Here is an 18,134-nt window from a genome sequence, read left to right on the forward strand (position 1 = left end):
GGGAATCTGGAACGAATCGTCCACAACGGAGATAAAAATGCTTTTGCTTTAAGCCTCAGACCTCACACGTCACTTCCGGCAACAATAGGAAACGTCAAACCTCGGGCTGTCGGCAGCTCTCGCTGCTGCAGCTGGAGGTGCGCTCCGTTTGGAGGAAGCCGGGGCCGTTTCTGGGGTTCTCGCCGCCCTCACCCTCACCGGCGTGAACCAGGGACGTCTGGACCGGCTTCTCCAATGGCCTGGGTACCAGTTCCCGGCTGAGCTCTTTTCTGTTTGGCTAAAAGCCCCCGTCAAGAGGCCGAGTCGTCGCGGCGGCGGTGGGGATCGCAGGTCGCTCAGGTACCAGCGTCAGCCTAGATATTTCAGGGCTCTTGCTTCTTTTCCCTTCCACTCCCCCACTTTTCTTCTCGGAAATGAAGATAACTGGTGCTCGCTAGTTAGTAGAAACTTGCCAACCAGCAAGACTTTGGGACCAATGACAGTGCAAAGCTTCTTGAGTGACAGCGGTGACGGCTTATTAAAGTGGGGAATAAGGCGGTGTCAGCAGGCGGGAATAGGTGTGTTCCTGGGGTTTTCTAGGCCATTAAGGTCAGCCTGGGACCCTACGTAGTGACCCAACTTCATCCTGAAATAAAGCCGAGAAGAGGCGATGATTGTCCTCTTCTAACCCAAGTGTTGCTTTTCGAGCAAAGTAGGTTTTGTTTCCGTTGTGTGTGTGTTTTTTTTGCTGTTGTTGTGGCTTTTTTTTTTTTTGATGCATAAGCACAGTTTTCAGTTCTTTACATACTTTTCAGTAATATGAATGCAAACACAGTTAAAGTCACGATAGATTGCCAGTTGCTTCAGTTACCAAACTTTGGTTATAAATTTGAAAGCTTCTTCGTTTGTCCTCTTTTGTTTGATTCTCTGTGACTGGGCTTTAGTTTCTTATATGGTGGATGCTCAATGACATATTATTAATTGGATGGAGTAGCATAAATGATTCCTAATCCTCGGCCATTGAAGGTTTTCGTTGTTTTATTTTTAGGTTCTGTTTATGTTTTGTTTAGGTTTAGTAATTTAGTAACTGAGCGTGCTTGTTTTAACCAGTGGAATTTAGATTTTAAAGGATCCCAGGTGTTTCTGTCTAAATCAGTATATCATGATGTTTACCTACTGCAAGGTGGAGCTAATTTATGTTTTCCATTTCAATTTTTCTTCTCCCTCTTTTAATGTTTGGTGTTTGGTAACCTTATTTCTGAGGTAGAAACCCCCAACCCCCCACCTAAGAAAATGGTTTGCAAAATTGAGCAGAATGAAGAAATACATTTTTTTTCTATTTTTTCAGGTTGAGTAGGAAACTTCACATCTTTATCCAGTTAACTTGACAGTTTGTCTGATTAGATCCTTCATTAGTTATCCCTTGCTGAGTAACAAATTGCCCCCGAATTTAGCTGCTTGAAATAACAAGGATTTATTATATCAAAGTTTCTGTGGGTCATGAAACGCTCAGCAGAGCACCTCTGACTCATGGTCTTTCATGCAGTTGTGGTCAAGCTGTACATGGGGGCTGAGATGTCACCTGAAGATTCCACTGAGGGGGAGAAGGATCCACTTCCCAGTGCACTCGCCTTGTATTGGCAGACCTGGCTTTCCACCACAGGGGCTTCCCCACAGGGCTGCCTTGCAGCATAGCAGCTGGCTTCAATCTAACAGAGTCCCTAAGGCTCTCTATAGTCTTTTATAACCTGATCTCAGAAGTTTACCCCATCACTACTGCCATGGTGTTTGTTGGAAGTGAGTAAATAATCCAACCCAAAATCTATCTGGAGAGGATTACACAAGGGCTTACGTCCCAGGATGCAAGGATCTTTGGGGGCCATCTTAGAGGCTGCCTAACAGATACCCTGCCTGATAAATTTTAGGAGGTAATAGGAATAACTGAGTAGAAATGCAGTCAGACAAGGAGGAATGTCAGATTGTAAAGAAATAAACATATACAAGCCTTATCTCTCTTGGAAAAGTGTTTTGGTGTGTGTGTGTTTTTGTTTTTTTGTTGGGTTTTTTTGTCTCCTTTTTCCCCCCCTACTAATTATTTGAAGAGAGGCTCATTATTTTGCTTGGGAAACTGCCTGAGGGATGATGTGTGTCTGAGGAATGCTTGTGTTTTTTAAGGTCTCTGTGAGCAGAGCACATCACAGCTGGAGATTGTGTATTCCTTACTCATTGCCATGTTATATGGTTGAAATTGTATCAAAACAAACATGAGCAACGTTAGCTTTTAAGGAGGAAAGAAAAGATAGCAGGAAGCCTTCTGGTGTAGAAAGCAGGCAGATCAGTGGCAGTCTTTATGGGGGTATGAGATCAAAAAGGGATGGGGGAGAGGTATGTCCTAGAGTGGAACTGTATCTTGTATGTCTGTTTTTAAGCACTATTAGGTGGCAGGTACCACCTTTTCCAGCATTACCTGGATGTACCCTTACCAGCATAGCTTTTGTCAGGGAACCATATAAGTTTATCAGAAATTAAAGGTATAGACTTCAGGTTTTCTTGTGACACGATTTTGGCTGTGACCCACTGTAAAAATGTCTATGCTTCTTCCAAGTTTGAAAGATGTTGTAAATCCTTATCTGTAAGTAAAGTATTACTCAAGTTTATCTCTTATCCCTCAGGGGCTTAATACCAGCCTGATTGTGTCAATTCTCAGATTGTAAATTTGGCTTTTAAATTGGGGCTCCCTATCAGGTTAACATACTTCATTTATAGTAGTTTGGGGCCCTTAGATGGCTGCAAAATTTTAAACAGATGCTTACAAAAGTAACACAGTTGATGTACTTTCACCCATAAAATATCTTAAGGTAATAACTTCTAGATAAGCTAAAACATGAATTGTAATTTATTATGTATGATCAGTTTAATAGGGAATGTTTTGTGTGTGTGTTGTGCTTTGTGTAAACTAAAACATTGAATTGCCAAGAGATGACCTTTTTTATCATAGTACATTGAAATTAGTCATTCAGATTTATGATTTTATAGTTCATTGATGAGCCAACTGCTGTGTACACTATGTTTTTCTATATCTTCATTCGAATTTGGAAACAGACTAATGCCTTGGTTGGCCTGTGAAAATGCATCAAAATAATTAATATTGACAAGACACTGGGGAGTAGGGGAGGCCAGGGGAAAGTCAAGGGGGGGGGGGAGGAGACATATGTAATACTCTTTGTAATACTTTAAGCAATAAAAAATTTTTTAAAAAATTAATATTGAAAGTCTGTGAAATATACATCTAACGCATGATACTTTTTCATTGAAGTAGTTTACTTAAAATTTTAAAACAACTTTAATATCATACATCTACTTCTAAAAATTTATGTTCCCCATTTCTTTATTTTTTCTCATTATTTTGTTATTCTGACAAATTTATTGACATAGATTCCACACTAAAACTAAAATGTCCTAACTTGAGTAAGATTACATCATATTTGGGGCAAATACTTTTATGATATAACGATGAGGAAAGATATTTGTGGTTTCAAATTTAAGCAGCAGATTTAGGGAGTTTAGCTCTGTAATCAGCAGTTTGCATATTCTTCAAGAATAGGTCGCACAGGATTTCATAAACTGATTGAAAGAAGGAGCAAGATTTTAGCAAGTGAGTCATGCTTGGAGAACAAGCCCCTGGGCTCTTGCTGAATAGTGATTTGTAGAAGTCGTGAACATGGAAAAGAGAGATGGGAAAGGCAGATGCTAAATACACTCAAACACACATACATGCATCTGTCTCTATCACCTCTGCATTTTACCTTCTAAAAGAATGTTTTCTCATTTTATTTTTATAGAATCATAGAATTTTATAGCTAAAAGAGACCTTAGGGATCATCAAGTTCAAAATCCTTGTATTACAGGTGAGGAAACTGAGACTTTGAAATCTAAGTGACTTGCTCAGTACTTACAACTAGTCAAAGAAGGAGCCTGAATCAAAACCATGTTTTGTGTTGGAATCTTTATTATTAGATGTTTCTCATCTCATTTCTGATTTTCCTCCTATTTGGGGCTTCCTTTGATATTTATTTTATTTAATATATTGTTTGGTTTGTATAAAAGCAATTCAGTAAGAGTTATAGTCTTGGTTTTGTATTTAATTCCACAACTCTCATAGGAATGGCCATTGTGGTTGGTGGGCATAGAGTGCGGTATGTCCTGAGGAGGTGAGTTGGGATATGCAGCTGCTGATTATAATTGGGTTGAGTAAATAGTGTAGTCAAGGAAGAACCAGTGTAATTAAAAATAATGCTGGTGAGAAGTATGATAAATTTATTTAAAAGTTAAAACAGACAGTGGAACATTTTTTGGGGAAAAAACCTGAAGAAATTGAATAGGCACGCAGTTCTCAGCTTTTTGGTTACATTTAAATAACACATCTTAATTTTTACATTTGTTTAGATGCCATTTGGTAACACTCATTATAGAATCAAATTAAAGAACAGGAAAAAACCTCCAGAAAACAAAGTAATATTGTAAATCTTTGTGAATTAAAACTAGTACAACTGGTATGCCTTTTAGGAACAAAAACTGCTCTTGCAGGACCAGATCTTTAAATTTAATGAGTGGGGTTTTTTTTATGTGTTTAATGTACCCTGTGACCTCTTAGTACTTAGCTATTTCCCTTTTCTCCTTAGAAAGACCTCCTTGTGGACGGACCCTTCCTTCATTTCTCTACAGTTGTTGCCTTTCAATTTTAGAGGTGTGATTGGTTATCAGGTTTTTTCTTTCCTTTCCTTTTTTTTTTTTTTTTAATTCTCTACTCAGACTTTTCTAAACTACTTTGGTGGTCTGTTCTTTTGGAAGTAGAGAAGTAAATGCTGGGCTGCCAAATTGATTCTAAATGTCACATAGAAAATACTTTCTCACAGAATCTCCTATGTTCCTATGCCATTGAGTAATATCATAATATCACTTAAAGATTTTTAAAAACAAAAATATAGTTGTTACTTCTTTCTACTAGGAAAAAAAATGAAAATTGTCAAAAAGATACAAATAAGTGAACATCCTTGATCTTTCAATGTTAATATAAATTGCATTTGAGAGATAACCTTTTGGTACGTATTTTAGATCTCTACCTCTGAGGTAGGAAATTTCTTATTTATAAATTCCACTATGTAGACACTTAAGAAATATCGAGGAAAACTAACCATAATGAGTATTTAAATGAGATTTTTCATGTCAATCATTGCAAACCAGTAATTTAACATTGTTTGCTCAGGAAGAGACTTATGGAATCGTTTTGCTTCAAACGAGTAGAGTATTTAAAGCAGAATGCTTTTTTAAGACCTTTAGCCTCCTTTATACTTTTCCCATCTGCCATTGTGTATTCTCTACCTGCATAGGGTATAAACCATTCTTTATTACTTATAGTTGTCTCCACCGCATGTGCCATTTGAATGCTTAGTGTCATGGAATTACTAAAAGCTTTAGTACAGTTAGCCTTTTCTTATAGAAGAGTGCTTTATTTGATGTCTAACTGTCACAAGGACATGTTTTGACTAAAGCTGCTTAATATTTTAAATACGGGCTTTATATTAGATATTCCAATCGCTATTAATAAATAATTTCTATCTTATTCTTTGGTAGATGCTCTGCCCTTTTGAAAAAAGGCAAGGCATTACAAATGCAGTCAGTCCAAAACACCATCCCTTTTAGAAATACAGCCATCTACTGGAAGTCAATAGAAAAGTATTATTGTTCTTAAAAACTAACAGATATAGTTGTTGGTAATTAATCTAATGTATACTGCCTTCTAGGTGGAAGTTCCTTTATGCTGTTTGCAACAAATTCGTTTAGACTAAAACTTTTTTTAAAAAGAGAAAACTACATCCAAAATCGTTTCCAAAAAATAGGTATAGCTTTTTCTCAGATGTTTGCATTAGGAAAAAAGAAAGTGAGGTAGGACCTACATCAGCTTTACTAATTAAAAGAGGCTTTTATATATGGTATGTTAGTTAAGGCTCATTAGCAACCCTATAAAATAGATAGGAGTGAATTCCCCTCTTTTATGGGAAATAGAAGCTCAGAAATCTTGTTTGAAGTATTTACAGTCACACACTCTATGGCATAATTGGAGCTCCAATTTTAAATTCGCCCTCCAGAGTAACAGTATCAAGAACACTTCTAACCATTTCTCTGTCAGACATTAACATATCAATAGCGATTAAATATGTTAGTACTTACCACCAAAACACTATCTTTGTTATCACTGACCTTATTTGCTAAACTTTGTGTTTATATATCAATCTAAGCAAAGTTACCTTCTACTTTATATATTCACTAGTTGTTATTTTCTTCTCCTACCAAAGGTAAATGGAATCTCTCCAAATTTCACAAATCCTAAATTAATGAAATTTAGAACCAGGATATGACTACTCAGGTAATTAAGTCCAAAATAATCAAGTGTACTCTGAAATGGGAAAAAACAAAATAAGTGTTATCATTAAAAGGGCATGAGGGGTGGCTACAAAACTACCTCTTATTGTAAACTATCTACTGTGGGTAGGTTCTCTAAGTATCCATTGGGTAAGAATTATCCATTATTTTACTGATGTGGCAAATGAGGACCACAAACTACAGGCTCATCAGATTCTCTGTTGGAGTTTGAACCAGACTTGTTTTCACATCAAAGCCTCTGTGCTTTCCACAAGAACAGTAGCCTGAAAGAGAAGCACAGCTGGGAAAGAGAATGGAGCTAATAAGCAGTGACAGAGGTAAAAGATGCGAGCCAGTGATGAAGAAACAGATGGTAGGTTGCCTTTGCCATCTGTGGGCTCTAACAACTCAGGGCATGTGGTTTGGTGGTTAAGAATAAAAGCTTTGGACATTCATATTCCGTATTTAAGAAGGAGTTTCTTGGTAGCCCTTAGCAGCGGTTCTCAACCTGTGGGTCGCGACCCCTTTGGCGGTCAAACGACCCTTTCACAGGGGTCGCCTAAGACCATCCTGCATATCAGATATTTACATTACCATTCATAACAGTAGCGACATTACAGTTATGAAGTAGCAACGAAAATAATTTTATGGTTGGATCACAACATGAGGAACTGTATTTAAAAGGACCAGAAGCTTGAGAACCACTACCGTAGGGGATGAAGGGGTGGGGGATCCCAAGTGGATTGGAAAGGGGAAAGTTGGGAGAAAGATGTACCTTTCTACCATATTCCTATATAGCAGAGTTTCAGTGGATTTCTACTCTACTCAAACTCTCAAAATATGTCATAGGTAAAGTATATGATTTTATAACTATGTCTATTAGATTAAGATTAAATTTAACTTTGATTAAAGAGTCACTGGGTGAAATCAGGAAAAATAAACCAGGTGATTGTTATGTGAGTATCTCAGCTGCACTTTAAGGATTGAACATTGGATCTTTAAGACAATAAAAAGTTGATCTATAGATGTATGCATCTGCATAGGGTTGCCCTTGCTCTGGTCTGATAGCCATTATGTTGGGCCACTTGTAACTGCGAGTAGGAGAGGAGGGGAGTCTTTTCTCTATGGTCATTCAATTTCTTTAGTGAAACTGTCTGCCTCTTCATTTTACTTAGGTAAGAAAAGGGGTTGAAATAGATGTGTAAGCATTCTAGACACATGATGTATGTGTGTTGGTGGCTAAATTGTGGTCTGTTGTTCCATGTGCGCACATTTAATTCTCACAAAAAATTGTAAAGGGGGATTTTTTTTTCATTATTGTGTAAGTAAGGTAACAGTGACCCAGAAATGTTAATCCTGTTTTTTTGTTCCTCATTTTGCTCTGAATTACTACCATCTTTATACTGTGTTTTGGACCCCTAAAAGCCTCTTGAGGGTTCTGTAATGTACTTTTCTCTCTGCTCTTCCAGACTTTTCTCCGCCTTCCTCTTCATGGGTTCATTAGTAAGCACTCCCCTTCCACTCTCACATTACAAAAATCTGTTGAAATTTCATGTCCACTTAACATCCTGTTTTCCTTTCTTTCACAGGTTTAGTTTTTACAATTTTTATTCCTTTTCTCTCATTTTAATAGAAGGGAAAAGTGATAATTATATGTGCTCAATCTTACATCTTTTTGAAAAATACATGTATTTTCATTGATTTCAGAGAGGAAGGGAGAGGGAGAGAGAGAGAGAGAAACATCAGTGATGAGAGAGAATCATTGATCAGCTGCCTCCTGCACATCCCCTACTGGGGATTGAGACCACAACTCGGGCATGTGTCCTTGACCAGAATCAAACCCAGGACCCTTTAGTCCGCAGACTAATGCTGTATCCACTGAGCCAAACCAGCTAGGGCTCAGTCTTCTATTTCTAACAAGACAAAAGTTGACCATAAGATTTTTTCAAAAGTGAGTTAGAACATTCTTTCTTCTATCTGCTGTCCAATTGATACCTTATGTCTGCCATTTTCAACTGTTTTCATCTCATGGCACACATAAACTACTAAAATTCTGCAGCACACCAAAAAATATATTTTTGCGGATCTGTTAAAAAAAAGAAAAAGCTTTGATTTTCATTCATTCACACCGGACAACTATTGTTGTATTGGCTGTTGTCATTTTTTAAATTTTACAATCTAAGGGAAAAGAGGTCAGCACCCCTGACTGAATAGTCAGGTATTGCATGTTTTAAAAATTCTTGTGGCACACCAGTTGAAAATCACTGCCTTATGTCATAAATCATGTTCATGAGATGGTACCCAACCATTTATATTTATCTTAATTCTAGTTTAAAACCTATTTCTAAAACTATGAATGAATTGAAATAATTTTAGAGCTCAGAATATTAAAATTAAGTTATGTAACACCAAAAGAGCTGTTTTAGAAGGAAAATTATCAATGATGAATAATAACACTACATGTACCGTGCCTAAAATGTTGACAGTACAACAGATCCTTTAGAGGTGTTAGTGGCTGTTCGCTCCATAAATGGATCTTGAAGTAAGAAACTGTATGCACTCTTCTTGGTAAATATTTTCCAAAGACTTTATTTTTGAAAAATGCTGGAATCAGTCCTAAAATCATGTTAATATCCATTTATGTCATCCTAGCCACGGCACATAGGACTTTGGAATAGAAAGTTAAATTTGAAGTATAAGATATGATAGTACCGAAATATAAAATTTAAATAAATGAAAATACCCCTCTGTCATTTAGCTGATATGACATTTATTCATAGCACCACTGAGTACTCTAGGTCACTTAATTTGGTTACCAATCCCTGTTCAATAGCCTTTAGTGCCAGGTTTTTGAATCTCCTGTCCACTCCTGGAGTGCATTTGTGAGTAGTACAGAATTGAGCACGAATATTTGACCTTTAAACCAAGCAATATAAAACCAAGTTCTGAGACAGAGGGAGCATTGTTTGACCACTGTATTAAAACAATCAAGATTAGTTAAATTGATAGCCATGTTTGCATAATTCCAGGAAAATACAAATTCCTGAATAATATTTATTTGGCCATTGCTTCATTTGATACTTCATCCAATTTAAAAGGGAGTTCCAAGTTTTATTATATTTGGGTTAACCATGCTCTATGAAGAATTTAAACTTACTAGAGTATCTAAATCTTTGTTTATAAGTATCGATTTTATTACCAGTCTGAAAAGTAAGAAAATATAAGTGTCCTAATTGCCTTGATTTTTTTCCCCGCCACATAGCTTCTTTTGTCCTCTGAAAAGAAAAATTTCAAATTTGATATCTTCTAAACTCTAGAGGATTTTTGTTAACATAATTTCTCCTCTGTAATGTAATTAATTATGAAATTTTTGCTTATTTCTATCAGATAATAAATAATGAAGTACTATTTTCACATTTAGAAATATCTTTGGTTTTATAATTTTATAGATCTTCTGAAGATGATAAACTTTAACAAAATATATTCATATTTGGAAGAGAAATGCATGGGCCATCTAGAATAGTATTAATTTACAGTTCTCATTATTTGCAGATTTTGTATTAGTGAATTTGTGTACTCATTAAATATTTTTATCCCCAAATCAATTTTCTTGACACTTTTCCAGTCATTCTTGGACATTTGCAGAGCTGCAAAAATTTGCATCTGTGGAGGCACACATTTCCAGCTAAGTTTGAATAAGGCAACGAACACTCTGCCTGCTTTAGTTCTCATGTTGTAAACAAATCTTTTTCGTGGTTAATATAGTGCCACATTTTTTCCATTTGTGCCACTTGTTGATGATTTTGTGATTTAAAATGGCTCCCAAGTGTAACGCTGAAGAGCTGTCTAGTGTTCCTAAGTTTAAGAAGGCTGTGGTAGTGCTTTACAGAGAAAATACCCATTAGATAAGCTTCTTTCAGAATTGGTGTGTTCTGTGGTAGTGAATCAATAGAAAGACACAAAACAAAGTTATGTATTGATCAGCTGGTAAAAATGTGTCCAGAGGCTCACAGGAACCTAACCCCGTATTTCTTCTAGGAGCAGTGGTTCAGTATTTGCTAATTCCATGTTTGCAGTGATTTTACAGAACTATAAGAATTGACTGTTTTTTTATCTTAACATGAAATAGACTAATTATCCTATATAATAAAGCCCTAATATGTAAATCAACCAAACAGCGAAACTGCACACTGACCCCAGGGGGCAGATGCTCAACGCAGGAGCTACCCTCTGGAGCGCCGCTCAGCCAGAAGCTCGGCTCACAGCTGGTGAGTGCAGTGGCGGTGGCGAGAGCCTCTCCCACCTCTGCTGCAGGCAGGTGGTAAGGAGCGAAGGGGTCCAGGGAGTGGGCCTAAGCTGGTAGTCAGACATTCCCTCAGGGGTCCCAGACTGCAAGAGGGCAAAGGCCGGGCTGACGGACCACCCCCCCCCCACCACCAGTGCATGAAATTTCATGCACCGGGCCGCTAGTGTTCTTATAAGAGTAAGTATTGTTTTCAAGAAAGAAATATCTCTGTTTTGAGTGAACAAATAATAAGAGGTGATTTCATCACAAAATCCGTATTTACACCAAAAGTATTTATTTCAAATACAAAGACTTATTTTTGTGTTTAATTTTTATTTAGTTTGAAACTCTTTGCCTAGTCAGTGATTCCACTATGCAGCTTAATTTTTTGACCAAGTAATTGACACAAATGACAAATTTTAAGAGTTTGAAATCATGTAAGAACTCAGCATGAAACTATCATATTTTCTCTCTCTTTTAGAGCCAAGTGTTGAAGCTTACTAATGATAACATAAGGCCCTGTTTCATGCCATTTCTATTGACACCACCATAAGGCATGCTGAAGTTCAAAAACATTTTGTGAAACATAAGGCAGGATTTTGTTTTTTAGGTTTTGGTGGTTTTTTAAAATGTAGTCATTGATATAAAAGAATTGCTTTTATGAAGGGAACAAATAACCATGTCTAAAATATCAGATAGAGGATGAAGAATTATGTAAATAAACCTTACCATGCTAAGCAAGTGTCAACAAATGAGATTATTTGGTGTACAGAACATGAGGACAATTAAGCATCATTAAATATATTTTACCAAAGTACTCATCATTTTTACTTTGTGAAAATATTATTTTGTCAAAACAAAGTAATAGATAATATCTTAGTGGCTATTAGCTGTGGAATGAAACTTTATATGCATTATCTCATCTAATACAACTGCCTTTTAGGCTCTAAGTATTATTTTTTACATTATATATGAAGAAACTAAAGTTTAGAATAATCAAGTAAGTCCCCCAAGGTCCTGTAAGTAATAACCAGTGGAGTGAGGATTTAAACTCCTCTGTTGGACTTCAGAGTCCAAAACACCACTCCATCCATGACTTGCTTCACAATGTCTGCAATGGATATCATGTCTTTTTGAGAGTTTTATCACTTTTCTGAGAGTTCCATTCACATTCCACATCCTTGTCACCCTAAGGAAGATTGGGAGTGGGGTGGAACACTATAAACACCCTTTCCTTTCTCTATCGGATAAACTTATGATATTAATCTTCCTCAAGTGGTTTATTGTACTGTGTTCTTGCCCAGTATCAACAACTGCTTTAAAAGAAAAATGGAGTCCCAAAAGGGCAATTTGCAGTATTATTTAACAGTAGGAGAATAGAAAATGCCGTTTTCTTTGTCTGAATTATGTGTACATGAGCTTAAAACTTCCCCTTTCCCCATCAAGTTTTTTTGTGTGTGTGTGTGTGTTTTTTTACTTTTTATTTAAGAACCAGCTGCTGGCTTTACCTCTTTCTACCTGCCGGATGCTTTCTGAATCACATTCAGCGCTCAACTTTAGTGATCCCCATTAAAGTCCAGAGCCTAGGGAAATCACCCTGAGTCTGTGTTTCCTAGCAACATCCCTGAGAGGAACAACAGCTGCTTAACCATATGCCACTGGAAAGATGCTGTAGGGGAAATACACAGAAATTGATACTAAATGCCTTAAACCTTGAGACTTCAAATACCATAGTTACCATGTTTGATTTTTTTACCTTTAGTTGTGCTAAGGTAAAGAGACGAATAAGTTTAAGTATCTAAAATGACAGGCTACATGAGCTTTAGCAATCAATGTGATTTCTAGATATTTTCTTGCTAAGATTAATGCAGAAATAGCCATGATGAAAATAATACCTTTCTTTATAATCTCAAAATGTTAAATATGTATCAAAATTAAATTATCCATTGGGTGAACTTAAAATTCCTTACAAATTTATGTTGATATTCTGTATTTTTCTGTGTTATTTTATTTTTGTTTTGTCTTTTCCAGGATGTCATAATTAAAGTCATGTTACATATGACTTTTTAGATTGGTTTCTTTCACTTAGTTATATGCATTTAAGTTTCATGCATGTCGTTTTATGGCTCGATAGCTCATTTCTTTTTTGTAGTAAATATTCCATTGTTTGGATGTACCATAGTTTATCCATTCACCTATTGAAGGACATCTTGGTTCCTTACAAGTTTTGGTAATTATGACTAGATCTGCTATAAACATATACGGTAAAAGCATGTTTAGTTTTCTAAGAAACAACCATATTACCTTCTAAAGCAGTGGTTCTCAATCTTGGCTGCACATTAGAATCACCTGGGAATCTTTTTAAAATCCTGATTTCTGGGCCTCATCCTCCGGAAATTCTGTTTCTTTGTTACTAATGTTGTGGCCCCACCCCATAACAAAGAAACAGAATTTCGAAAGAATGAGGCCCAGAAATCAGGATTTTAAAGATTCCCAGGTGAGTCTAATGTGCAGCCAAGGTTGAGAACCACTGTTGTAAAGTGACTGTGCCATTTTGCATTCCCACATACTTGCTAGCATTTGGTGTTGTCAGTATTTTGGATTTCAATCATTCTAGTAGATGTGTAGTAGTAGTTATCTCTTTGTTGTTTTGATTTGTGATTGCCTAATAACGTGATGTTGAGCCTCTTTTCATATGCATATTTGCTATCTGTATATCTTTTTTTTTGGTAAGGTGGCTTGAGATCTTTTGCTCATTTTTAAGTGGGTTATTTGTTTATTTTATTGTTGACTTTTAAGAGTTCTTTGTATATTTTGGATACCAGTCCTTTATCAAATAAGTGTTTTGCAAAGATTTTCTCCCAATCTGTGGGTTGTCTTTTTTATCTTAAGATTCTATAATAAAAATAAGAATGTAATCACTGTAGCTTAATCAGGAATAGAGGAACTGCTACAATTCTTGTGCGTTGTGTTGTAGGGAGGAAAGATTATCTTTTGTGGTTTCTTTGCAAAAACAAATTTCCTCACATTTTAAAATCATTAATATGTTTCTTCTCTTTGTATCCCCATCCCTTAATAATTTAAGCTCCTGTAAGTGTAAGCAGTTCACTGTAAGAAGGAAGAGTGAAAAATTATGCTGGATTCTTTTTTTGTTTTCATCAATAAGTGATCTGTTATAATGGCTATTATCCAAATAATAGCCAGTAATTCCGTAAATGTACATGTGAGTCATGTGTTTATAGATATTGAAAAAAATATCTTTGACATCTTTTGAAATCCTACTCAATTTTCAAATTGTTCCTGATAATTTTCATAAGTTCGGGCCACACGTGGATTTTGTTTCTTGGTTTTGTTTTTGCTTTTGTAATCTTTTGTTAGTCCTTATTGTAAACAGCTAATTAAAACAAACCCATATTTTAAGGTCTGGTTATGCTATGAAATTTAGTTTAATGATTTTATACAAAAATCAGTTTTCCCCCAAACTTTGAAATATGCACACATTCTAGTAATCAACTTGGGTTTATAAAACAAGAATATTTTGTTAGGAAAAGAGATCATGAAAATAACTTATATTAGTTAAGAGCTCTTTCTGATTTCATTTTTCGTAATGATTTATTTGCCTAGGAAAAGTTACTTATTTTAAAGCTAAGATCAAATGTAAAGTCTGGGCCATTAATTTTCTATATGTTTATACACGATGAAGTCCAATATTTGCAACAGATAAATGTGGAACTGCTCTGGTTGGAGGTCAGTGGGTGGAGTGGAGGAGACCAGCACACTCTTGTCTGCCTTTTCCAGTTATCTCTGAGGAATCCATACGCCTATATGGAAAAGAACTGGAAAATTAGTCTACATTATTATTTTTACTTAAAGCAACAACAAAACCAAATAGTCATTATTGAGCTATTTATCATGGAGTTCTAGGTGTCTAATTTATAAGGTTTCTGAATTAGACTTCAGGGCCTATGTTACATTTTATTACAGTCTACAACATAAATGTAGACTGGCAAGAATTAAACTAAAAGCCTGTTTCACAGCTGTTATGCATCTGGGAGTTTGGTTAAAAGGGGCTAGCTTAGCTTAGCCTGAGTTGTGATAAAAAGCAGGGTCTAGAGGCCTTTTAACTCAAGTCCTGTGCTCTGATCAGAGCTCTATTTAATACTGGCCCATAAGTCCACATAATTATAATTTGTAAGAGTCTTTAGGACACCAGTAACTTTTAAATCTCACCATGTGAAAAATTATTATGTCACCTGTGGACTTTAAAAGTAGTTAGCAAACTGGGATAAAGGTGATAATCAAACCAAATATTTCTGAAACTTTCTCTGTCCAAGTTTTCTACGTATGATGTACCAGCTATTCTTTGTAATATATTACTCCTTAATATGCTTTCATGAGGAATGTTAATTCTGATAAATGAATGCTTCATGTCAGAGTAGTTGTACCACTGGGAAACGCAGGTTCCCTTTTCAATTTAACCTTTTTACATTTTGGCTTTCTCCCAGGCTTGCAGATGGGTCAGGGTCTGTGGAGAGTGGCCAGAAACCAGCAGCTACAGCAGGAAGGCTATAGTGAACAAGGCTACCTCAGCAGAGAGCAGACCAGGAGGATGGCTGCCAGCAGCATTTCTAACAGCAGTCATCGTAAACAAGTCCAAGGAGGCATTGATATATATCATCTCTTGAAGGCAAGGAAATCTAAAGAACAGGAAGGATTCATTAATTTGGAAATGTTGCCTCCTGAGCTAAGCTTTACCATCTTGTCCTACCTGAATGCAACTGACCTCTGCTTAGCTTCATGTGTTTGGCAGGACCTCGCTAATGATGAACTTCTGTGGCAAGGGTAAGTTCAACTCAGATATCTCTACACATAATCACCTTAATTGTTCTTTTTATGCTAGTTATATTTGTATTATGAAATGTTTCTTTCAACCAGAGTTGTTCTTTATTAAAACCTGGAAAATCAAGATACAGTTATCATCACAGTCAAATTTGATATTAGGAAAAGAAGGGCAGTATAAAATAAAATAATGAGTTATAGTTAGAAGAGAGGTTATCAGTCAAGATGCTTCAGTTTATTTTAAGTCAAAAATTGTCAGTTTATTCTAAAAATACAGGCTGTTAAGTGAGAATTTATAATCCAAAATTTAGTGTTCACAACCCTGGTATAGTTTGTGCTTCCCTTATAAAGAATAAGTATACTTAAAAATCAATAAATATTCTTCAAATCTTATTGTTTCCATTGGTTACAGATGGAGTATGGCTGTGGTTTTTTCTCATGTATTTTTTTTTTTTGTCAGAGGTGCTTATTAGCATAAATTTTAACTGGTGAATATTTCACCTACTTTTAATTTTTTTCTAACCACTATGTAATCAATGAAGTAGGCAAATATTAGAAAGCAAAGAGATCATCTACTTGCTGAACTGAATGTAGATTATAGAAATTTTAAGAGCTATTATACCAGTTTAAATTTAAGCTATAAATCTGAGAATGTTTGGTGGAATAGAATCTACTCTATGGAATCTACATTAATCCTTAAAAAGTACATATACTAGAGTTGTGAAAATATTCTCAAACATAGGAGAATCATTGGTTTTTCTAGCATTCTTTACCAAGATTTGTTTCATTATTTTTAAAAGGGACTTCATAATGATATAAAACATATCTAAAAACAAGTCTTTATGAGACTTGAATTTCTAAATGAAAATCCAATTGAGAGAATTAATAAATTATATAAATAGCCAATCTTTAGTCAAAATGTATTACCAACAATGACATTCCTCACTCAGGCTTCCAGATGCAACAGAATTACAGTATTAATTAAATAGCTCAACCTCTTAACCTCTAAATAGATATAAATCATCAGTATCATCTTGTCGTTCTCTCATTGTCTTGTCATAGTGAAGATACTATGGAAGTGAGTAAAAATTATATTAATTAGTAATGTTTAAAATAAATTATGTTTATTAATTTTTAATGATTTAGTATAAGAGGAAATGAAAATACTTTAAAACTTGCTCATTTTATTTATAATCTCTTTTCTACATTTTAGTAGTCCCAGCAAACTTATGTTCTTATCTTTGAAAAAAAGTTTATAACTAAGCTCATCTGAATGAACTCAACCAGAAAGTAGTTTTCATTTGTGATTTAAATCTGGATTGATCATTTTTGAAAGAAATACTTCCTTTTTGTTTACCACATAATTATGCCAATTTTTATGATGCTTGAATTTTTTTTCTTAGTGATAAATTGCTTCTGTTTTAAATTAAAGGCTGGCTTAGTTTTTATTTTAACTTTGGATGTACTGAATACTTACTAATGTTGGGAAGTTCTGTAGTTTAGTAATAAAAGTCAAAATCTATGGGAATAGATTAAAGAGGCTACTAAAACATTGATAATTTTCTAAATAAGTTACTAAACTTATTTAAACTGTTTCAAAAATCATTTATTTTATAAAAATAATGCAAGGATATAAATTAACTATTAAGAAGATATTCTCAAATTAGGTATTTTACCCACTATCTTCACAATTTTTGGTGTTATAGGCTGAGACAGTGGCTTTTTCTTGTTTTTCTATACATTGTGTATGTGTGTGAAAAGAAGGAAGTTTGAGCCCAAAATCAATAATGAATATTAGGAAGTAAAACTACTTTAATGTTTATCTCTACAAGTAGATTTTTTTTGTTGTTGATGATGATTTTAAATTGAATTTATTGGGCCAACATTGGTTAATAAAATTCTATAGGTTACAGTTATATAATTCTATAGTGCATCATCTGTATGTCGTGTACAAGTAGGTGTTTTTTAACACACAAAAATCAGATCATTTTGAGATAGAGTTATTAAAAAATATATCAAGATGTAATTTTAATATTCTCCATGTCTCTGGAATAATGTGTTTACATTTTATGATCTGTGGTATATAGTCAGAATTTCTGGCAATGTAATAAGATAAAAGTTTAGCTTTCAAATAATAACCAGTAGCTAATGGCTCTGTACAGAGTTGGAAACAACTATCCCAATCTGCAGAAATAGTGTGTTTTGAAATATGAGCTGTTAGCATTTTGGGTCTTAATGAATTTTTAATCAATCATTTATCACTGTGATAGTAAAGAGCCAGTGTTTTAAAGCAGTATCTTAAAAATAGTGATGCTTAATGTCACAGCTTTTGATGTATGTATTGAAATTACAAACAATTCCAGTGTATAGTTTGCCTGTGAATATATATAGTTAAAAAAAAAAGTTGTCCTTCTGCCCAGCAATCTTCCCCCCACCCCATTCAGTTTTATGTCCCAATACAGCACATATTTTACTTAATCCTGTTTAGCTCTCGGTTAAGATTGCAAGCTCTGGAATAAGACTCTGTGGGTTCAAATCTTGCCTCTACACAAATTTGCTGTGCAACCTTGAACAACTTTTTTATTGTGTCTGTTTCTTACCTGTAGCA

At 35.1% G+C, this 18,134-nt stretch overlaps 1 protein-coding gene across 2 annotated transcripts in view; it reads left to right on the top strand.

Annotated features, from left to right (window-relative positions):
- Positions 1 to 82: 82 nt before the first annotated feature.
- Positions 83 to 18,134, top strand: part of FBXO8 (F-box protein 8) — a 40,276-nt gene continuing 22,224 nt past the window's right edge. Inside the window, exons 1-2 of one of the 2 annotated variants that reach the window (XM_005882689.2) lie at positions 83 to 339; positions 15,193 to 15,529. In XM_005882689.2, coding sequence (XP_005882751.1) covers positions 15,201 to 15,529 — 329 coding nt within the window. In that variant the 5' untranslated portion in view covers positions 83 to 339; positions 15,193 to 15,200. Of the gene's footprint in view, positions 340 to 411; positions 692 to 15,192; positions 15,530 to 18,134 lie in introns of those variants that run through there. The other variant, XM_014530354.1, reaches the window with a different exon arrangement.

The sequence above is a fragment of the Myotis brandtii genome, unplaced genomic scaffold (genome assembly GCF_000412655.1).
Source record: "Myotis brandtii unplaced genomic scaffold, ASM41265v1 scaffold733, whole genome shotgun sequence".
NCBI classification, from domain to species: domain Eukaryota; kingdom Metazoa; phylum Chordata; class Mammalia; order Chiroptera; family Vespertilionidae; genus Myotis; species Myotis brandtii.